The sequence below is a fragment of the Armigeres subalbatus genome, chromosome 2 (assembly GCF_024139115.2).
Source record: "Armigeres subalbatus isolate Guangzhou_Male chromosome 2, GZ_Asu_2, whole genome shotgun sequence".
Taxonomy (NCBI): Eukaryota; Metazoa; Arthropoda; class Insecta; order Diptera; family Culicidae; genus Armigeres; species Armigeres subalbatus.
The window spans coordinates 218,803,635-218,828,060 of NC_085140.1; the positions used below are offsets into that span (position 1 = coordinate 218,803,635).

The 24,426-nt window shown below is 44.1% G+C and overlaps 1 protein-coding gene across 1 annotated transcript in view; it reads left to right on the plus strand.

Moving 5' to 3' along the window:
* The first annotated feature begins 370 nt into the window (after positions 1 to 370).
* LOC134215903 (uncharacterized) overlaps positions 371 to 24,426 on the plus strand; it is a 32,048-nt gene continuing 7,992 nt past the window's right edge. The window contains exon 1 of the mRNA XM_062694991.1: positions 371 to 650. Coding sequence (XP_062550975.1) covers positions 630 to 650 — 21 coding nt within the window. The 5' untranslated portion in view covers positions 371 to 629. The remainder of the gene's footprint in view (positions 651 to 24,426) is intronic.

Here is a 24,426-nt window from a genome sequence, read left to right on the forward strand (position 1 = left end):
CTTTTCAAGCGCATGGTGTAACAAATTTATGCCTTCCTTTAAACTTAGTATTACATTTCAGTGTATGTCTACCGTTTCTAGAATAAACTTTTGCATCTTCTTGCCATTTGCCATTTACCATATTTTATCTAACGGTTAAAAGTCAACGTTCAGGACTTCGTTCTAATCATAGAAATGCAAAATCCGGATTCTGAATATCGACCATCATCACTGTATTAAAATACTATCGTATCAGAATATGTTTTTCCCACTGTGTTCCTGATTGATAAGAAGCCTTATCTGGAAAACGGTTATTAGAGTGGATTTGCCTATGCATAAGCTATAAAAGAATCCCGGTGACCCCCGGTATTAGACACTCTTAGAACAGCAAGTGAAGTAGTAGTATCGGTTTATCAAAAAAAAAAGATAGTGCAATTAAACTATGACGCGTGAAAACTCGTGATAAACATCAGCCGTAACCGTAACTGTTTGAGTTCCGTTTTGTTTTGTGTCATTTGTGTTATCGGATTAGCGGCACATTGAGGACGCTTAGATTGCGCATATCGACGAAGCTGTGCTGCAGACGCATGGTTTTATCAATCATCATAAAGCTTTCGCACCTTACAGTCGGATAGTCCTCATCACAAAGAATGGAGAAAGTGTGCAATTTTGTGAGTATTATTTTTATGATTTGAAGAGGATTTTGATAATTAGCCTTTCAATAGATAATCGTGGAAGTGCTAATAGAACACCAACTCAAAAAGCTGGCTAAGATCCAGTTATAATATATGAAGAAAAAGAAACTTTCAACAAATATGTAATTGCCAACTTTGGCATTACTGTTCGGTAATAACTAGAATAACTTGCTTTCTAGCTTGTTTTCTTCGAAATAACAAAAAAATATGTTTACAATTTTTGAGTAAATTTCGTAGTACATATTTGAACTCATTCATTTGTTGTAAATCAATCTTATAAACCATTCAAATGTGGTATTGAATTTGAAGTGTTTCTCAAAATAATTCAAGAAGCGTCAATTTCTAGTTTCTGGATGGTCATTAGTTTTAGGAAATGGAATGGAAAGTTTGATAAAGTGTAGACAATATTCAATCGAAAATTTCCTCGACCGGACCAGGAATCAAACTCAGCCACCAGCATGGTCTTGATTTTTAACCATTCATGGCCACGCATTGACATCACACACTAGCGCGCACGTTGGCATTGTCATATCAGCTAAACATTATGTCGTGCAAGATGCACACCAGATAGGTATAACATAACCTATGGATTTTCCATCAGATTGTTCTAAATAGCTTCTGCTTCGTGCGATGAGCTGTGCTACTATTTTATTATTTTTCGTCAGGTTGTACTTAATGAAATGTGAGTGAAGCCTGTAATTGTCAACACAAGCTGGCAGTAGTTTCTGATCGCATATAGTCTCTCTGAAGCATGCAGTTTTGGCTTTGTAAGCATTCAAACACGCAACTTGTGGGATTAATCATCTGTGTTCTTAAGTGTCCAATTCCAACAGTGGACATTTTCGTTGATGTTATCTTTAAGGTAAATGGCATAGGCCATAGCGAATAAATTCATGCTGAACGCCCTCCAACTGCATTGTGCAAAATCCAAACTAATTCAAATTACAAAATCCACCTGACTAGAGAACAATACAACGTTTTTTGGCATATAACTTTCCAAGTTGTTTATCAGCTCTACTGACAACATTCGAACAGTAAGAATTGAAACTAAAAGCAACGAAACCTCGAGTGGTGTTATGTTAACATGCTTAATTGCTAAATTGAAATTGAAAATAACTGGGTGAAATCTAGTCAATTTACATTTCTGGACATTTAATGGTTGCTTATTTTATACCATTAGCAAAAGTTATTGAAGATATATTACAACGCCTTCACAAGGTATCGGAATTTCAAACTTGATTTAAAATAACTTCGCTCTTAGTATAAGCAGCAATAGTAGGAATTACTGGATACAATTTGATAAAGAATTTCTCATTGATCCATGTTTGCAGAAACTTCATCGATGTGCGTTTCTAACATTTCTCTGCACATCACCTAATTATTCATAACTAGTATTTCAAGTTTGTTCTAAAGCGTAACAAGGTCTAACTCGAATCATCTTTTCTACAATGTGGTGTTATGGAATGCAACAATGGAATGGCGAAATGGTGATATTAGGTAATCTAGCTGAAACGATTTCTGAACTTCCAAAGACCCAGGCGCTGGTTGACGTAAACATGTTCGATGACGTCTGTTTTGCTTGAACATTTGTTGCACAAATGTGTTTGCTATAGTTTTGCTACCATTCGAAAGCCGCTGAACCTGTATTAGTTAAGTAGGTAATTCGTAGTTTATAAGCAGCAATCCGTTTTTGCTTAAGCGTAAAGTACACATAAAGGCTATACGTACGTTCCAAAAACAAAATACATCTTTATAAAAGGCTTGTCGACTCATAGTGTTATATACCGATCGTCTCAGTTCAACGAACTAAGAAGATGTCTGTGTGTGTGTGTGTGTGTGTGTGTGTGTGTGTGTGTGTGTGTGTGTGTGTGTGTGTGTGTGTGTGTGTGTGTGTATTTCCGTGCGCAAAAAAAAAATCTCACACATTTCCGGACACCTAATCTTAACCTATTTGAAATTTCATTCGACGGGGAATCCTGTCCTACTGTTTTCTATTGAATATAGACCGTTCCGATAATAATAAATGCACTTTGTTTATTGAATTATTCCAATTTATTTCAAGTAATCTACTATTTTATGAATACATTAGGTCCAAAATTTTATTTACTTTCATATAGCATTGAGTATCCGAGAATGTTTAGGATATTTATCATGTTCTATGTATTTTAACTTCCCATTGTTTTGAGGATTTTGCACAACATGTTTTTAAGCATTACTCAAAGCATTATTTACAATGTTTCATAAATATTTCTACTTACTTCATACAATCTGCATCTAGCACTCTTTTAACAAGCATTATGGATTTTCAAAATTAAATAATTGCAATCGGACGACAATTTGAACAATTTTAAATTAAAAGGGACTAGCCCCAAAAACGTTAAAAATTATTTCGAGCTATCGTTTTCACTAATGCAACCAGTTTTTTTTTTAATTTTTGGAGCAATGTGGTCTGTTTCATTAGAGTACAGATCAAATCCCAAGATATACCGTATCTGAAAATAGTCTGATTCCAAAGCTATATCCGTACTCATGAGGATTATTTCATTTTTGAAATAATTTTTGAGGTTTTTAAATTTTTCAAGGAGATTTCGTCGTTAATGCGACAAGATAGACATTTTTAGATATCTATATTGAAAATTATATTGCTTTAACAGTTGTACGTTTTTTTTTGTAGGTAGTTTACCAAAAAAACACGTAACATAAAGAACTCATTCCGTGCAAAAAAAAATGTTTGGGCAAAAATCAAACCTTCATATTTTTCTAATTTTCAGCAAAATATTCGGAACTAATATATCACGTAAAAGAGTAAGATGTAATCTATAAGAGGAATCGACATTTTTATGAAATACTAGCTGTATGTACCCGGCCTTGCTCGGAGTTGCCAGTTTAATTCGCAGTTTTTTTCACCATCGGAATTGGAATAGGTCAAAAGGATAATTGTGTTTTCTTATTGATATTTCATCATTTGATTAAAAGAAGGTAGATTACATTTGAAAACATTGACTGATTTTGAAAATGGGATCAAACCCAAAATCGCTTTATTCCGGGCAAACGTCTATTTCTAAAGAAGGAAAAACATACACCGATGCCTTATTCCGGAAAACGTCTATTTTTAAAGAAATGATCACATTTACCGTCCAGAAGGAAACACTTTAATCATTGCTTTTCTCTGGGCAAACCATGATTTCGATGAAGTGTTGAGTTGATCGATCCCTGTCATCTTCGCCTTCTTAAGAAAAAAGAATGTTTGTTCCAAATTTGGTTGAAATCGGGCAAGGGTACAGAAGTTATGCTGGAACATTGGATCATTGCATACCTTGCTTTTATTTATTAATCTTGAATCATTATCATATAATTATCATACCTTTTAAAATTTGGAATAAAGGTTACTCGATTATGGATCACTATGCAATTTGATCATTCATAATCATCAATCATTAATCATATCGATCGTTAATCATTAACCATACACATAGTGTGTCAACATTTAATCACGATCGGTAATCGTTAATCATAATCCAACGGTTTTTCTCATTATTCATAATCGTTAATTATTGTCAAAAATGAATTTAATCATTAATCATTATCAGTCATCATTTTCAAAAAATTATAATTCATTAATCATAATCTTTAATCATAGAGTTGAATGATTTAATCATTTAATCTGCTTAGAATTGGTCCTGGGGTCAGGAGTTACACTGAATTGCCCGTTTTCTAAAGACAACCGCTTTCCCTTTACTCCTTCCTCTTTTCTCAACGGCCATTTCACCCCTTTGTTATCTTCTCCTAGGGATAGAGAATGTGTGTACCAAATTTGGTTGAAATCGGCCAAGTGGTTCAGAAGTAGTTAGCGAACAATACCCCTCCCTTCAGACCCCTACCCCCCTTATCCAAATTTCCCTCCCGTACGATCGGCTCCTCATAGTGAATATGTGTACAAAATTTGATTGAAATCGGTCCTGGGGGTTGGGAGTTACACTGAGTTGCTCGTTTTCCAAAGACAACACCTCCCCCTATACCCTCCCCTTTTTTCCAATGACCATCCCATCCCCTTTGTTATCTTTTCCTTATGATGTAGAATGTGTGTACCAAATTTGGTTGAAATCGGTACAGGGGTTCATGATTTACTTTGAATTGCCCGTTTTCTAAACAAAACCCCTCCCCCAGACCCTCCCCTTTCCCAAATCCCTCCCATATGATTACCTCCTCGTAGTGAATATGTGTACAAAATTTGGTTGAAATCGGTCCTGGGAGTTGAAAGTTACACAGAATTGTTCGTTTTCTGAACAAAACCCTCCCACCACCCTCCCCTTTTCTACATGACCATCCCACCCCTTTGTTAACTTCCTCTGAGGATAGAGAATGTCTGTACCAAATTTGGTTGAAATCGGCCAAGTGGTTCAGAAGTAGTTAGCGAACATACATACATAGATTGGTTTTTATATATATAGATCAAGCTCCATTCCAATTGCAGACTATTTCTCAGTGTATTTATAATTATCGGAACGGTCTATATTGGCAAAATCGAAATATGAATAACTTTTTTATTATTATAGCCGAAAGGCCCTCCTTAGCCGTGTGGTAAAACGCGCGGCTACAAAGCAAGACCATGCTGAGGGTGGTTGGATTCGATTCCCATTGCCGGTCTAGGCAATTTTCGGATTGGAAATTGTCTCGACTTCCCTGGGCATAAACGTATCATCGTGCCAGCCTCATAATAATACGAATGCAAAAATGGTAACCTGGCTTAGAAACCTCGCAGTTAATAACTGTTTATTTTTTTTTTTTTTTTTTTTATAGAGGGATGAAGGCAAATCTGCATACAGACACCTGAAATTATCACTCAGAGAGTGGGGTTGGCGCGGTTGGCAGAAGGCCAGACCGCCGGACCCACTAAACCCACCCAAGCAACAGAAGGTTACTTGAGTTACCCTCTCTTCAAATGCACAATTCCCCCCGGGACTACCTTTCAGTATTACTTCTGTGGGGAAAAGCAGTACTAAAAGTACTCCTCCCAAAACAACACCTTTCACAGTGCCTCTCTTCGATGTTTTGTCATACGTCTGAGCCCTTTGGCTCCCTTATTGGTGCCAGCAAGCACACAAAAGCGTGGGCCCTTAAGCCCTTTACTTTTTTTTCCTTGTGCCATTCAGCAACGCATCTACTTTCCTTTTTATTTTTAGAGCCATTTAGCTCTCAACGTGCTCGCAAGCTACTCAGATAGTCCCCGGCGGCGGATCTATCCTATTCCGGCGGGGAGTCCCCTGACGGCGGAAGCTCCCCTGATACCGACGACCCGCATTCGTGGATGGCTGTTACATTACCAACACTACACATTCACCTGGTATGCATGTTCATAGATCCGCTCAAGTCCTACGCACATTCTCACTTCAACGGGTGACCGGACGAGTGCCGAGGTCAGGCCAAAGATTCCGGGTGGAGATAGCTTCCGGTTCAGTGGTGCCCTGACGACCCGAAGCAGGTGCATTCACGCGGCACGATCTACTCAACTGGTCCCCGGCGGTGGACCTAGCCTACCCGATTAACCGATTTCCCATGAACTGCGCCTTTCAGCTTCTTGCTTAACCGATGAGCCATTCAGCTCTCACCTTGGTCGCGGACTACTCGGATAGTCCCCGGCGGTGGATCAATCCTACTCCGACAGGGAGTTCCCTGACGTCGGAAGCTCCCCTGTAACCGACGACCCGTCTCAACGGGTGACCGGGCGAGTGCCGAGGTCAATCCAAAGATTCCGGTGGAGATAACTTCCAGTTCAATGGTGCCCTGACGACCCGAAGCCGGTACATTCGCACGCCACGGTCTGCTCAGCTGATCCCCGGCGGTGGACCTAGCCTACCCGATAACCGAGTTTCGATTGCCTTAAGCCATTCAGCTCTCACCTTATTCGTTGAGCCATTTAGCTCCCGCCCGGTCGCGATCGCGAACGACTCGGATAGTCCCCTGACGGCGGATCTAACCTACTCCGACGAGAAGTTCCCCGAAAGCGGGAGCTCCTCCGAACCCGGCCGTTTCGCCACGTTCTGCGGCTACGCGCTCGCCGCAAGCTGAATACAGTTGCGACGCTGTCGTTCCCATCCATTATCGACATATATATTCACGACTTCCACGACTCATGGTCCGCTATCCGTAACGGCTGCCTGCTGCTGCTCTATGCGCCAACTTCGTTGCAGGATGTCGGCTATCCTGGACGTCGCTCTTGCAACCGCTCTCCACTGTTCTGGGTTCTGGCACATTTTTATGGCGATGTTATCGGTGTTGGTGTCCGTTCCGCATGCCCCCAACATCGCACTCCTCTCCGTTTCGAACCGAGGACATGTGAACAGGATGTGTTCAGCCGTTTCTGTCACGTCTGGGCATTGCGGACAGGTGGGAGAAGCCGCGTGACCAAACCTGTGTAGGTACCACTTGAAGCATCCATGGCCTGTTAAGAACTGGGTCAAGCCAAAGTTTAGCTCCCCATGAGGTCTGCTAATCCATGCCGACACACTTGGGACTAAGCGATGGGTCCACCTTCCCTTAGGCGAGTTGTCCCACTCTCTGCCATTTGGCTACCGTTGATGCCTTTATATTCCTTCGAGCGTTATCGGTGCCCCTGAGGGCGTAGCACTCCTCGTCTTCCTCTACCACCAGTTTGATAGGCATCATGCTCGCGAGTACACATGCCGCTTCGCGAGATACGGTGCGATATGCGCTGATAACTCTCAGGCACATTAGCCTATGAGTACTCTCCAGCTTTCGCATCGTTGCAGTTTACGCTCAACGCTGACACCCAAGCTGGTCCTCCGTATCGTAGTATTGAAACCGCCACGCTTGCCAGCAGCTTGCGCTTGCTGGAGCACACCCTAGAGTTGTTCGCCATCATCCTCGATAGTGCCGCTATCGCCGTCGACGCGCGCTGGCAGGCGTAGCCGACATGACTTTTAAAGCTCAACTTATCGTCGAGCATCACCCCCAATTGTTTCAGAGATCTCTTGGAGGTGATGTCACAGCCGCCGACTCTAATTGTCGCCTCCTGAACCGATTTCCGATTGTTAACGACTATCATATCCGTTTTATGATGCGCCAACTGTAGCTTCTTGCTGCGCAACCATTCCTCCACTAGGCTGATCGAATAGGCTGCAGTCAATTCGACCTCTTCGACGGATTCTCCGTACACGGTCATGTTTACGTCATCGGCGAATCCCACTAACTTGACTCCTGGCGGGAGCTTCAACCGCAGCACGCCATCGTACATCACGTTCCACAGCAATGGACCCAAAATTGATCCCTGTGGGACACCTGCCGTGATGGGGGCGGTAGCCAAGCCTTCGTCTGTCTCGTAGATCAATAATCGATTCTGAAAGTAGCTTTCCAGAATCTTGTACAGCCCTACCGGTACTCCCAGCCGAAGCAACGAGTTCGCGATCTCCATCCAGCACGCACTGTTGAATGCATTCCGCACGTCGAGTGTTATTACTGCGCAGTAACGTATACCGCGCCGCTTGCATTCGATGGCGACCTTTGCAGTGTCGACCACCGATTTAATGGCACCCAGAGTAGACCTTCCTCTCCGAAAGCCGAATTGCTCGCTCGATAATCCTCCTACCTCCTCGACGTACGGCGACAGTCTGTTCAGGATCAACTTCTCCAGTAGCTTCCCTACCGTGTCTATAAGACAGATTGGTCTGTACGCTGAGGGGTCTCCTGGTGGCTTGCCAGGTTTCGGTAACAGGACCAAACGCTGTCTCTTCCATATATCCGGGAATGTCCTCTCGTCCAGACACTTCTGCATGGCCAACCTAAACATGTTCGGGTTAGTCGTTATGGCTGCCTTCAATGCCATATTCGGGATCCCGTCCGGACCAGGTACTTTGCCACCGTCAATATCTCTTCTACCGTCACCCTCTCCACCGCTTCATCATTTGCTACCCTCGCTGCTGGCGGCCAGTGGGTTGGGCCGTGGTGCGGGAATAGTGCCTCGATTATAGTCTTCAGTCTCGTTGGACATCGCTCGGGAGGAGCCAGTGCTCCTCTTGTTTTGGCCATCACCACCCGATAGGCGTCTCCCCATGGGTTCGAGTTGGCGCTCTGGCACAGTCTGTCGAAGCAGGCTTTCTTGCTTTCTTTGATGGCCTTGTTTAGAGCCAGTCTCGCTGCTTTGAATTGCTCGATGCGTACCTCCCTCACTTCCGCCGAGCGTGTCCTTTGCGTTTTTCTTCTAGCCCGGAGACAGGCTGCTCGAAGGGCTGCAATTTCATCGCTCCACCAGTATACCTGTGGCCTGCAGTTCCGTGGTCGCACCTTCCTCGGCATGGTCGCGTCACAAGCTCGAGACAGGACCGCAACCAGTTCGTCGCCGCTTAAACTTCCCGTGTTTTCTTCCAGACCCATAGCTTCACTGAAGGTCCCACCGTCGAAGTGGGCGACCTTCCACGACCGGGTTGTGGGAGTAGCTCTCCGGCTTTCTCTTCTTGCCTCGCTGCCTATCCTGTACCGGATAGCTAGATGGTCACTGTGGGTGTAACCGTCGTCGACCATCCACTGCATATCACCGACCAAACTTGGACTGCAGAACGTTACGTCTATTATCGATTCCACTCCGTTTCGCTGGAAGGTACTTTTGGAGCCTTCGTTGCACAGCACGACATCCAGCTTGGCGAAAGCCTCTAGCAGCGTTTGCCCTCTCCGGTTAGTAAAGCGACGTTCCCACTCTGTCGCCCACGCATTGAAGTCTCCTGCAATTACTACTGGCTTGCTACCCACTAGGTCTGATGTTAGCCGATCGACCATCTCGGTGAATTGTTCTATCGGCCACCTTGGTGGGGCGTAGCAGCTGCAGTAGTACACTCCATTTATTTTCGCTATAACAGTACCCTCCGCTCTTGTGTTCAGCACTTCCTGGATCGGGTATCTTCCCGTCGTACAAATCGCCGCTGATTTGGATCTATCCGCTACCCAGTTCCCATTATCCGCGGGGATGCGGTACGGGTCCGACAAGATAGCGACGTCCGTTCTCGCTTCTACTACCGACTGCCACAGCAACTGCTGGGCGGCCGCACAATGGTTGAGGTTGAGCTGCGTTACTTGCACGGCTTCCTCGTATAACCACTCAACGGGCACGCAGGTCCACCCATAGCGTGGTTATGTTCCTGCTTCCTGCTCGCGCATAGCGTACACGATGGTGCTTTCTCGCACGTGTGCGCCTTATGGCCCTCTTCGCCGCATCGCCTACATAGGTTACTCCTATCCGGCCCTTTGCACGCCCACGATTTGTGTCCCGGTTCGAGGCAGCGGAAGCACTTGTCGACTACCGGTGGTTGGTAGAGGCTGACTGGACATACTGACCAGCCAACTTTCAGCTTACCAACTTTGATCACCTTGTTAGCGTCGATGGCCGGTAACTTCACCGTGGCAATCTGCGTCCCCTGCGGTCCTCTTTCGCAGACGGATGGACGCATTTGCTACCACCACTCCACCTTGGTCCTTGATGGCCGAGGCGATCTCTTCCGATGTCGTGACCTCGTCCAGCTGCTTGCATTGGAGAGTCACTTCGTCGTGTAGAGCCCTCACTTCTACGCTCTCGCCTAGGACTTCCTGGGCTAGCGCTCCATATGAGGTACCGTTCGCCTGTGAGCCCTTCCTTAAGACAAGGATCATCTCGCCCGCTCTCGTCCGCCTTATGCTACAAACCTCTTTACCAAGGTCCGCCAGTTTCTCGGCGCTGCGCATCGCCTTGAGCACGTCGGCGTAGCGCTCTTTCTCTGTTTTAATGAGAAGTGCTTCACCCTTCTGTCTGGCTCTCGCCGGGCGCGTGATTGCCGCTTTCACCTTCGGTTTATTTACTACCGTTTGCCAGGGACCGTCCGACCGCAGGTTGTCTTGGTCGGGTTGGCTTCCCTCCTCCGGTGGCCGACTGGCTCGTTTCGTCCTCGCTTTCTTCTTACGCCGTTCTCCCATGTTTGCAACTTCCGTGGGCCCGCTCTTCTGATTTGCGCTCTCCCGACGCCTTTTTGCGTTCTGTTTAAAGCGCTTAATGCCAGGCGAGTCCCTGGCTCGCTTATCTGTTCTCCTCTCTACCGCTCTGTCTCTGAGGGCAAAATCTAACGCCTCCTGTGCCATGGTTGTGGTACTATGGAAGGAGAAGGGAGCAGTCTGTGCACTCTTCTCCGCTTTACCACAGCCTTCCAGCCTGGCCGCAAGCACTTCCTGTTCTTGCTTGGCAGCAAGAACCAAATTGCGAAGCTTAAGCAATTTCAGCTTCAGCTCCCTCGACATATTGCCCCGTTCATTGGTGAAGTCGATAATGTCATCGAGTTGCACCATGACGACGGTCAAGCTCGGCAGGATGCCACTCGACCCTATCTCCACTGCATTGTGCTGCTGCTTATCGACTATTGGCGTATCGTTATCGCTCTCCACGACGACTACTTCGCTACTCGTGTCCTTCGTCTCCATTTCTCTCGCACCCGATGCGTTGGGTGGAGATCTCTCCAAACCTCTCCTTGCGAAGGGGTTCACTTCCGATGCTTGTTTGTTTACTTTAGCTTTATTCATGTTTGTTGGGTCCCCCTTAGGGCTGCCCTCGAACCCAACTGGAATAGTCGCCTTCTTGATCCCATGGTTGCTGTTGATGCAGTGAGGCCATGCGGGGGTTGACACCTCGGTGTTCAGAGCCGGATCGGCGTAAGCCAGGAAGGAATCAACTGGTCCTACTCCCATCTGGTTGGTTAAGCCAGACGGCTGGATTGGGACGGCGTGCCCCAAGGCCTGCCACGGTTTTACGGGACGGAAGGCAGCTGTGGCATTAGCCCACCCGCCATTTCAAGACGGTGTCACCTGGCTTTACTCAAGGAGTGGAATGACACAACTGTCAGCCCTAGATTCGTTGTATATCTCGATTTCCGCTCGTGTCCGTTGACGTTGCCGTTGTCGATGCCACTGGGTTGGGCTAGTGTGCTTTGAGCGGCGCACGGTCGCTTTGATAGGACCTGCTTACGGATACATGCAGCTTTTTGTAGAAGTTTAACAGAGCCCACTGTCAAACCCCACCACATCCTAGGCAGGTCCCCTAACTCGCAGTGGGGAGGGGTCGTAAAGCCCTTGGACATAGTCCCTGCTGCCCGTGCGGTTAATAACTGTGGAAGTGCTTAATGAACACTAAGCTGCGAGGCGGCTCTGTCCCAGTGGGGGATGTAATGCCAATAAGAAGAAGAAGAAGAAGAAGAAGAAGCCAAAAGACTAATGTCAAAACCTGTAAAGGAAAAATCACTTTTTTGGCACTTATCTCCTCCGATTTGCATGCAACAAGTTGTTTTCTAATAATCGTGTTAACGAGAAGTATTCCTCGAGCCAGGATGGTAAATATTCGCCGGCACTGGATGAAGGGTCGATGCTTAGCCGTGCGGTAAGGCGCGCGGCTACAAAGCAAGACCATGCTGAGGGTGGCTGAGTTCGATTCCCGGTGCCGGTCTAGGTAATTTTCGGTTCGGAAATTGTCTCGACTTCCCTGGGCATAAAAGTATCATCGTGTCAGCTTCATAATATACGAATGCAAAAATGATAACTTGGCTTAGAAACCTCGCATTTAATAACTGTGGAAGTGTTTAATAAACACTAAGCTGCGAGGCGGCTCTGTCCCAGTGTGGGGATGTAATGCCAATAAGAAGAAAAAGAAGAAGGATGAAGGATGAATCATTTTTTTGGCTACCCTACACTGCCCATAATTCTATAGTTTACGTAACAAGCATTGCACTTTCGCATGTATTCAATGTAATAATTTAGGGACAGAAATCGCAAATTTAAAACATTTCAACCCGTACGCACTTAAGTGAGGCCTGGAACAAGCAACGTATCGATGTTGCAGCGGTTGAATTATCCTAGTAAACGCATAATAAATGAAATTCGCTGAAAATTCGAATGGTTGATACGTCAACTATGGAATCATGGGCAGTACAGTCGCACTCACCAAAACAGCGATGAATGCGACCACAGTTTATACAAAAGATATTTTAGTTACTAGATAAAGATTGTCGCTTCGGTTCCCTTTGTTCTGCTGTCCGGAACATGTTGGGTACCAAGCTGTCAAATCGTATGGATTTTCCTTCTTTGACATTTAGCTCCCCTATCCTCGCCAGCAAAAGATGTTCCGGACAGCGACGACAGCGACAATCTTTATCTAGTAACTAAAATATCTTTTGTTTATACTGAGATCCATGTTTTTCACTGCATTGACTGTGAAATCGCCCCGAGCTCCAGATAAATGAAAAACATATATAGACTCTGTGTGGCCTAATTCCGCACTTCCGCTGTCTTATGGAACGTACACACGAGTGCTGTCCAATGAGCAGCTCGAAGTAGCTCGAAGTTGTTCCTGTCACGCTTATGCCCGTTTGTTGACAAAAAAGAACGAGCAGGACGGGAACAACTTCGAGCTACTTCGAGCTGCTCATTGGACAGCATTACGGTCAAGCAGTTTGACAATATAATTCGGTCTGGCAGACCAGATCCAAAACAATTTGATGATCTTCCAATGGGAAAGCATCGGTAGCTCTCCAAACATACTCTGTATTGGCCCTTCAAGTTTAAGTCAATCAGTCTGGCACTCTCACACAACACTTTCAAAATGCATATATAATAGTTTGAAAACACAAGCAGAAACCGATGAGAAAATAAATAAGTTATTCCTAAAACAAATTATGTTAAATCATATGTTAAGTCGAAACCCGTAAGAACAACAAATCATTCAATCTGGCACCTTCAACATAACGAGTCATTTGCTTCGGCGCTACTCCAGAGTTCTTTCGACATTTTGAATCGTTAGTAACACCAATGAGAAAACAAATAACTTATTTCAACGCTCTCCCAGAGCATCTTCGACGTCACAAGCCAAAACTGATGGGCAAATCATTCAATCCGGCGCTCTACCACAGCAGCTTCGACATAACATGTCGAAACCGATGGGTCATATAAACAAAAGTACCATAATCATGGATCATATTACTAAAATTATGGATCATCATCACGATAGAAATTGCGCAAATTTTTGATCAAAATATAGTTTTTTATGGATCATTTTCCAAAGTTTTATGGATAATTCGTCATATGTTCATGGAAAAAAGCAAGAATTTTATAGGTTTTCTTGGCCATGTTTAAAGGAACACATTTTCCTAATAAATGCTAAATTTTAGCTTAGTTATGGATCATAAAATTATTCTTTATGGATTTATTGTAGCGTTTAACGGAATAATCAGGTGTTATTTACGGATCGTTTTTCATTTATTTATTGGTCGTTTTTGCACATTTAAAGGTGCAAAGTAAGGGCTGCCCACAGGATACTTACAAAATAATAATTTCCGACCAGAACCAACCTGCAGGATCACCAAATGTGCGGCCTAATTCTGCACTGTGTGCTGTCTTACTGAGCGTGCAACTCCGTTTGTTGCCTGACGAGGAAAGAGGCAAAGTCATGGCCTGCTATTCACTAGTCAATGTTGGCAACCGAACCGTTATATATACGACATTTGCATTTTTGTCATCAATGCACGCTGAAGGTGGCTTGCCCAATTCAAAAATATATCCCACCTTCACATAAGGCGCAGGCATGTATAACACTACAGTATCCCCCCGCTTATCAGGACCTCGCTAGTCCGAAGACTCGTTAGACCGGATCTCGATAGATCGGAATTTTCCGGATTAAAAAGTATCAACACCCATTTAAACAGATTATGTTGTCAGTTTCCAAATTTGTGCTGTGATTTTGTTTTGGTTCATTTGTATGGATTTGACAGTCGGATTAACGAGAGAAACCCCGATAGTCCGGCCATACATTTGTCGGATCAGTGGGGGTATACTCTAAATGGAGTCACGGTTTTTTTATTTGTACAATCAATATTATTTTGTTATCAAATTAGTAAGAGAGGGATATAAGCCACATAGTCGTGGTGACTCGAGGTTAGGCTTACAATGTGCTTAAGGATGGACGGGGCTTAAGATTTGGGATCAGGTAATTTTTGGCTGATCATCCGGGTATTTAGCGTAAGAGACGATGTGACGTGTCGTCCTGCTCGAGGATTGATTCGACTGGGAGCGTCTTCCGGTTGGCCAGAGTAACGGTGATCTACGGAAAAATAGAGGCAGAGACGGTACAAAAAAACTTTGACCAAAAAAAAGTATTTGATTTTGGTTTGGAGTTGCGAAGGAAACTATAAATATCCTACATATAGAACGCAACACGATCCCCCAAACATCTCGAGTTTCCCTGAAGGGTTGTTTACCTCGGGCCGCAAGGGTATCCAATAGTCGCTCTCTGGAGGCATCATTTTCCGAGCAGAACCAAACTACGTGATCGCGTTCAGTGAATAGCGAATAAAGCCTCGACTTAAGTCCCCACCTCTGAACCACGCTCGCCCAGAAACTTTAGGAATTATGCCGGAATCGCCGCAGATTGAGCATCCTACTGCTCCAGAAATTTTAAGCACACTAAAAAATAGTCGGCAAGTTGAAATGCAAGTAATGTGCCAATTTCAATGTAATTTCAATGCATCCTATAGATAATATCCATTTAATAAACGTGATGTATTTTTTATAAATATTTTGCGTCAAATATAGAAAATATTTAGCTTCTATTTTTGGTCTTTTTTTCTTTTGATAAATCACCAAGTAAAAAACGTAGAGCTATTAGGAATGTTTGTCTTGTCGTCTAGAAGTGGTTGCAAATATGTTGCGAAGGTTAGAAAACCTAAAAAATGAAAAACTTTACATAGGTAGAAAAAGAATAAATTGATACCAGCGTGGCATGAAAATCAAATTACTTTGGCATTTGGTATATGTTGGGGCCCATGGGGTACATTAAGAATCCTAATCATAAGCCAACACTGATCAAATTAAGCAAAAACCATGTTTAATAAGTGAAAAGGAGGGCTCGACTTTTATTTGACGATTTTTGGAACGGCTCCATGTGAATTTAGAATGCCTCTAATTCTCCTTCGATTGCAATATTTTAAGCTTTTACAATGTAATGCTTAATAAATAAGTATAATGATCATATGCAATGGATGTAGTGTGGATATTGCTGGAAATTTGAAGAAACTACTTGAAACTGTGTTGTGCAAACACCTAAAAACAGTGTGAAGGAAAAACTCAAGAAAGTAGACAAGATAATAAACTATACGTGACCAAAAACTTGTAGAAAAATTAAAAAAAGTTCGAAATATTAAAAAAAACCTTGTGTGCTTATAATTTCTAGAACAGTCTATATGTTGTAGCAAAGTGCTATATATCAATCGACTCAGCTCGACGAATTGAGGTGTGTCTGTGTATGGGCGCAAAAAAAATCTCACTCATTTTTAGTCGTTATCCTTAGATTAGCTTAGCTTAGCTTAGACTGACTGACTGTTACTACTCCGTGATTCATTAGAATTGGTGTAAATTGCACTACGATTCAAGTGAATAGAGGTTAGGATTTACCACATATTCTCGAAGTACACGTTTCAGCAGCTCACAAATATAGATTAATAACGGTGTCGGCCTTACAGTCCTTACAGTAAATGGGGAATAAAGGGGAATGTTAGTGTGTAGTTATTGTTGCTAATCGAGACCGAGAATACATCTATATCCTCGTAATACCACTGAAAGGAAGTTTTGTTTATTGGGTAGGGTAGATAAACTAGATTCACCAAGGAAAGTGATGTAAGTGATGCCACATAGGAACGAGCCTGGTAGTCACTAAACCACCGAGCTCGTCATGAACACGTCCAATCATGCTCTAATTTATTTAGTTACCGACCGCACAAAACACAGACCCGAATCTCGCGAATCTTCCGCGTTCGAACACGTCCAATTGCGAACTGATGTATTTACTCACCAAACGCACACGGAACAAACTAGAATTTCGCAACTATTCCGCGTCCCAATACGTACACATCCAGTCGTGCTCCTTACTAATTCTCAGGTAGTTATCCTTAATCGATTTTGTCGCAACAATTTGAGAGAAACTTGTCTTATTGTTTCCTATTGAAAATTTGGTGAAATCGGACTATTGGCCCCGAACCGAAATTGCTGAAGTTTTGATCAGAGTTTAAATATAACTTGAATTTTACCATACATAGGTTGTACCATATTGATTCACATGTTAAAAATATGTTGCAGTATAACCAGATTATTCTCGTCATTTTTTTCGAAAATTTGGATTTTTATTGCAAAATCAAAGAAAATGCTCCATGTTGTTCATCAGAATGTCCTGTGAGACTGTTGTATGCTTTTCTCCGCACAGTTCCGTAATCGATGCATATTGTTTTGCTCCATACTATATCGCACTTTAATAATCACTTGTTCTTCATACTACTTTTCCTTCTGCAGTTGGTTATTTTTTCTGCTGCTTTTCTTCCTTGAACCGTTCACTATTAATCCATTTTACCTGCGATTGACATTCTTCTCGCCTATTATCCTTTGAAACTTCACATCAAAGCACCCGGATCTGGGTCGCCTCTGCTCAATGCCAGGATGCCTATAACTTCTCGTGCTTTGTAGTCACCTATCCATGAATGATGATTTATGGATAGGTGACTACACTCCGCTGAGAATCTCTGAATATTGTAACGCATCGTTCGCATGTTACGTTTCATTCGGCTCTGTTAAAAACCGTGCTTGAATCCCACTGTCAACGAGTAAGTAAGCGACCAGAGTCAATGTTCGGACCACTAAATATCCGCTCATCTATAGAACCTATATAACATCGTTTCAGATAGAATGATTTGTCCACATATACACCGTTGATGTCCTCTTGTATAAATTTTTCTATTTAGCTTTTGCTACAACCCAAATTTTTAATTTATTGGCGGAAATTTATAATTTACAAAGCGGCGTTACGTTAGACTTAATTCAATATTTACCACCAAATATATAGATCAATTCGAATATCACTGTACTACCTACCTGGCAAAACCCATTTTCAAAATCAATATTTAATTTCATTTTCTGTTTTTAGCATGCCAAATGCCGTAGTAACACTACAACGTGTCCCCAAAAATAGCTCGAGAATAAATCCGATCCGGTGCTCTCTCCAATTCGATTTGGAGTTTTTCCTTTCTATTGTTATTATTTTTTCAGGCTATCGTCGAAATGTTTTTCATACGCCTATTTATTCTGCACTAATTGCCGGCGCAGTCAAACCAGTAAATATCATCGGACCTGGAGGCACTTTCCATGGTTTTTCATTTGATGGTCGATTGGGTTCAGAGGCAACCTTCATGCACTATATCACTTCCAATTTTTTCGCATTGTCAGTTTTACGTTGCCGAGATTGGCATACATTTGGCAGATTTCAAGTTAAGACCGAAACAAAAAAAATCGTGTCTACCTATGGAAGCATCGAACGGCGCGGATACTTTTACATGGGGCCTTTTATAGCCTGACTACAAAGGCATGCATTTCCATAACTTCCTTGAACATTTGCTTTTACTACATCGTAAAAGTCCTAAGTACAAACTAAGTTAAATTCATTCAAACGTTTTTCGTTGAGTAAATATGAAAATGTTTTAGGCAATGAGGCAGCAATTGCTCATTCGAAGTGAGTAATGACAATAAGAAGAAAATGCATTACGCATCGGAATGCAATCAATTTATTTCAGTGACTGATGAACAAAAAATCAATCAACGTTTCCCATTAAGTGGAAAGCGAAACAATGTGTTCTATACATTTTTGTATGATTTCAGATAATCTTTTGGAACAATGAATACCTCTCTAATCCGTGTCTACTCGTCAATGATTATATTTATACATAAATCTGCTGTACTTCGTTGCCGTCTGCTAAAAATAATAAAACAATTTTCCGGATGAATATGACCGAAAAACTGGATATATTTATGCGCTATAATGGATTTATGATGCTGCAAATGGAACATCTGAACCAATGTCTGAGTGCATATTGATTAATTAAGTGAATATTATGTGGCTAACCGGGTTTGAATTATTGTTGATTTCCTACAGACCGGTCTGTGCCGGACGGTTATCGAGTGGAAAACCACTTTTGTTGACCTAGCGGATGACAAAAACAGTCGGCTTTCACCGCTATCTATCCGGTTCGGAGCAACTTATAGCCGGTGCTTTGCTTAACTTCTGAAATGCAAATTTGGTTGTGAATTATGATAATCCGCCGTGGCAGTGGACCAACAACGGTCACCATTGCAGTACGCTCACCGAATGCTTAGACCTCTTGAATCATGCAACTGCAACTGAATGTCGATTGATATTTATCTGTGTATGCAAATCGCCAAGGATGTCAATCCAATGCTATAACTAATGCATACTCACAATCTAAGCTAATTTTATGATTCAATTATGTATTTGGCGAGCCCATCATAAGTAGGATAGTGATGCAGTTGAACTCTATGAATCATCAACACGCAAGTACGTACTCAATGACATTAATTTTGATGAAGTGGCTTCACTCGATATGACTCAAGTAAGTTATTTATAGGACTACCATGACAGCACAATCTACACTCAATTGCAATAATTATTTAGAAAATATGAAATCCAAATGTATAGGCGGTCTTATTCGTATATATAGGCTATTTATAGTAAATATTTTTGCACTCATTGGAAATAAAACACCAACTTGTTGTACTGTCCATCCGTGAAATGTTTTCCACTTACAATCTAAATCCATGCTCGTTTGGCGAATAGAACGCTGTTAATACATTTCTGTTAAGCTGTTCAGCTGATGATCTTTTGAATTTGGTGACGTTACCGTTTTGACTCAAATTCCGAACATGACTCATATTCCGAAAATTCACTTTTAAATGGCCATTTTGGCTTTATTTATGTAATTTTTTCCACATGCTCTTGAATTCTTTTGTAATCTTGATCCTCAGTACGGAAAAGCGATGAATATTTTAGTTTTAGGGTGCGAAAATGGAATTCGGAATATGAGTCATGTTCGGGATTTGAGTCAAAACGGTATTATTGATCACAAAATTTTCGAGTAAGGGAGAGTTTACTGAAGTTTGGTGAGATTGTTTCAGTATGGGTTAAAACTGCTGCGAACGATGGGAGCCAACTAGCCCTCACCTTGAGGAAAGTTAAGGATGCCATCAGGGATTGAATCCAAAAGAGAATGGAAAAATCTCTCACTTATCATCTCTGTATACATTTACGATATGTAGCATACCGTGAGAGACTTTTTTCACAAGTTGTCATGATAAAGAACTGATTGGTGGGGCCCATACCCCATGATAAATTTATTTTAAAAAGCTCCAAGCGCGGGGGGAACTAGTGCTCATGATGCATTTCAACTTATTATACATAGGGACATGGCAGGTATTTCCGTCCATCGTCATAGGGGCTAAAACCAACGAAAGCAACGTACATTTGCTAGAACTCCACTATAGCAGAACGAACAAAATGAGCGATTTATCACCATTTCTTGGTGGTTGGTTTCATGACTTGTAATCATTCGAAACAGCTTTTGCCTCTCATTTATCGTTGTTCATTATCAAATGGGAGTGATTTCGGAAAACCCTGGATGCCATCCAACAGCAAAAATACCAATAAAGCAGCTGGAATGGTATCGGAGCTAAGCTCATCAAGATGGGCCCGGAAAAGATGACCACTTGCCTGCGCAGTCTGATAGTCAGAATCTAGGAAACTGAACAGCTACCGAAAGAGTGGAGGGAAGGGGTCATTTGCCCCTACTACAAGAAAGGCGACAAGCTGGAGTGTAAGAACTTTGGAGCGATCACCATCCTTAACGTCGTTTACAAAGTGATATACCAAACCATCTTCCGTCATCTGTCAATCCTGGTGAATGAGTTGATGGGAAGTTATCAAGCCGGCTTCGTTGACGGTCGCTCGACAACGGATCAGATCTTTACTGTTTGGCAAATCCACCAAAAATGCCGTGAATACCAGATCCTAACGCAGGATCTTTTATCGATTTCAAGGCGACATACGACAGTAAAGACTAGAGATGGGCGTTCAGATCCGGAACCGTTAAAATGATCCGGATCTTTGAAGTGGGTGAATGATTCGTAGCTCACTTTTTAAAAGATCCGGCTCACCAGATCAGTAAATTATCTAACCATTTGTAAGTCAATGATAGAATAACAAGTTTATTGTGGTCTTCTTATTATTTTTTATTTATTCAGACTAAGGCCGAAGTCTGTGCGGTATATAAGAGTCTTCTTCATTCGGCTCGGTCCATGGCTGCACGTCGCCAACCACGCAGTCTACGGAGGGTCCGCAAGTCATCTTCCACCTGATCGATCCACCTTGCCCGCTGCGCACCTCGCCTTCTTGTGCCCGTCGGATCGTTGTCGAGAACCATTTTCACCGGGTTACTGTCTGACATTCTGGCTACGTGCCCGGCCCACCGCAGTCGTCCAATTTTCGCGGTGTGAACGATGGATGGTTCTCCCAACAGCTGATGCAACTCGTGGTTCATTCGCCTCCTCCACGTACCGTCCGCCATCTGCACCCCACCATAAATGGTACGCAGCACTTTCCTTTCGAAAACTCCAAGTGCGCGTTGGTCCTCCACGAGCATCGTCCAGGTCTCGTGCCCGTAGAGGACTACCGGTCTAATGAGCGTTTTGTAGATTGTCAGTTTGGTACGGCGGCGAACTCTATTCGATCGGAGCGTCTTGCGGAGTCCAAAGTACGTACGATTTCCAGCCTCTATGTGTCTCCGAATTTCTCTGCTGGTGTCATTTTCGGCAGTCACCAGTGAGCCCAAGTGCACAAATTCTTCTACCACCTCGATTTCGTCACCACCGATGCAAACTCGCGGTGGGTGGCTCAATTTGTCTTCTCTTGAACCTCTTCCTATCATGTACTTCGTCTTCGACGTGTTGATGACTAGTCCTATCCGCTTAGCTTCCCTCTTCAGTCTGATGTAGGTTTCCTCCATCTTCTGAAAGTTACGTGCCATAATATCTATGTCGTCGGCGAAGCCAAATAGCTGGGCGGACTTATTGAAAATTGTACCACTCGTGTTAATCCCTGCTCTTCGTATTACCCCTTCCAAAGCGATGTTGAATAGCAGACACGAAAGACCATCACCTTGCCGTAACCCTATGCGGGTTTCGAAGGAACTCGAGAATGCCCCTGAAACTCGAACTACGCACATCACCCGATCCATCGTCGCTTTGATCAACCGTTTCAGTTTATCCGGAAAACCGTGTTCGTGCATTAGCTGCCATAGCTGGTCCCGATCGATTGTATCATATGCGGCTTTTAAGTCGATGAATAGATGATGTGTGGGCACGTTGTATTCGCGGCATTTCTGCAGTACTTGGCGAATGGCGAACACCTGGTCCGTGGTGGAGCGTTCGCCCATAAAACCCGCCTGGTACTGCCCCACGAACTCCCTTGCAGTTGGTGCTAGTCGGCGGCATAACATTTGGGAGAGTACCTTGTAGGCGGCGTTCAGCAATGTGATTGCGCGGTAGTTGCTACAATCCAGGTTAGCGCCCTTTTTGTAGATGGAACACACGACACCTTCCATCCACTCCTGCGGGAAAACTTCCTCCTCCCAAATCTTGGTAATGACCCAGTGCAGCGCTCTAGCCAGTGCCTCACCACCGTGTTTAAATAGCTCTCCTGGTAGTTGGTCAACCCCAGGGGCTTTGTTGTTCTTCAGCCGGCCGATCTCCTCCTGGATTTCCTGGAGATTCGGAGCCGGTAAGATTATGTCCTACGCGCGTTCTCCCAGGTCCATTACCATACCGCCATCTTCGTCTGCTACATCGCCATTCAGGTGTTCTTCGTAGTGCTGCCGCCACCTTTGGATCACCTCACGCTCGTTCGTAAGAAGGTTTCCGTTTATGTCCTTACACATATCAGGCTGTGGCACGTGGCCCTTACGTGAACGGTTTAACTTCTCATAGAACTTTCGTGTGTTATTAGCGCGGTACAGTTGCTCCGTCTCTTCACGGTCTCGATCTTCCTGCTGGCGCTTTTTCCTCCGGAAAATCGAGTTTTGTCTGCTCCGCGCCCGTTTATATCGTGCCTCGTTCGCCCTCGTGCGGTGTTGCAGCAATCTCGCCCATGCTGCATTCTTCTCTTCCACTAACTGCTCACATTCGCCGTCATACCAGTCGTTTCTCTGATCCGGGGGCACCGTGCCAAGTGCAGCGGTTGCGGTGCTACCAATGGCGGATCGAATATCTCTCCAGCCATCTTCAAGAGACGCTGCGCCTAGCTGCTCTTCCGTTGGGAGTGCCACTTCCAGCTGCTGCGCGTATTCTTGGGCTAGTCTAGCGTCTTGTAGCCGCCCAATGTTAAGCCGCGGCGTCCGACTTCGACGCGTGTTGTACACCGTCGAGAGTTTTGAGCGCAGGCATACTGCAACGAGGTAGTGGTCAGATTCAATATTCGCACTGCGGTAAGTGCAAACGTTCGTGATGTCTGAGAAGAATTTACCGTCGATTAGAACGTGGTCGATTTGGTTTTCCGTTTCTTGGTTAGGTGATCTCCATGAGGCCTTGTGGATATTTTTGCGGGGAAAGAAGGTGCTTCGGAGTACCATTCCGCGGGAGGCTGCGAAGTTTATGCATCATTGGCCGTTGTCATTCGATACGGTGTGCAGACTATCCGGTCCGATGACCGGTCTATACATTTCCTCCCTTCCTACCTGCGCGTTCATGTCACCGATGACGATTTTGACGTCCCACAGTGGGCATCCATCGTATGTCTGCTCCAGCTGTGCGTAGAAGGCTTCTTTCTCGTCGTCGGGTCTCCCTTCGTGTGGGCAGTGCACGTTGATGATGCTATAGTTGAAGAATCGACCTTTAATCCTCAGCTTGCACATCCTTGCGTTGATTGGCTGCCACCCAATAACGCGTTGGCGCATCTTTCCCAGCACTATGAAGCCGGTTCCCAGCTCGTTGGTGGTGCCAGAGCTTTGGTAGAAGGTAGCCGCCCGATGCCCGCTTTTCCACACTTTCTGTCCAGTCCAGCAAATCTCCTGCAGCGCCACGACGTCGAAGCTGCGGGGATGTAATTCATCGTAGATCATCCTGTCGCAAAATGCGAAACCTAGCGACTTGCAGTTCCATGTTCCAAGCTTCCAATCGTGATCCTTTATTCGTCGCCTAGGTCTTTGCCGATTATATCGAGTAGCACTATCTCTTATATTGTTCGTAATGATTGGTTTTCCAGGCAGCTTATTGGGCCTGCGCAAACCTCCTGTCTCGCCGGAGGGCCGTCGTGTCAGGGCTGTTAAGCGTCCCACCTAACACTAGGACTTGGGCTTGTGCGCTTTGAGCGGCACATGGTCGCTTTGGCGGAGCCTACTTGCGGATACATGCAGCTTTTTATAGAGGTTTAACAGGGCCCACTGTCAAACCCCACCACATCCTAGGCAGGCGCCAAAACTCGCAGAAGGCCTGGGGAGGGATCGTCAAGCCCTTGGACATAGTCCCTGCTGCCCAGCTCTATAGCGAACCTAACATCCAGAAGGTAGCAAAAGCCAGAAGGATACGATGGGCACGGCATGTTGCAAGAATGCCGAACAGCAACCCTGCATACAAGGTGTCCGCTTCCAATCCGGCAGGTACAAGAGGGAGGAGCGCAGTGAGCATGGTACAGAACGGCTTGGCAAGCGTGAGGCGCAATCGAAGATGAAGAGATGTGGCATCGAACCGTGTATTGAGTCGTCAAATTGTTGATTTAGTGTTATTTGTTGAATCTAAGCTAAATGAATAAATAATAAATGGGTTTAAACAGATTTCTGTCCAAACGCAACTTTTTCAG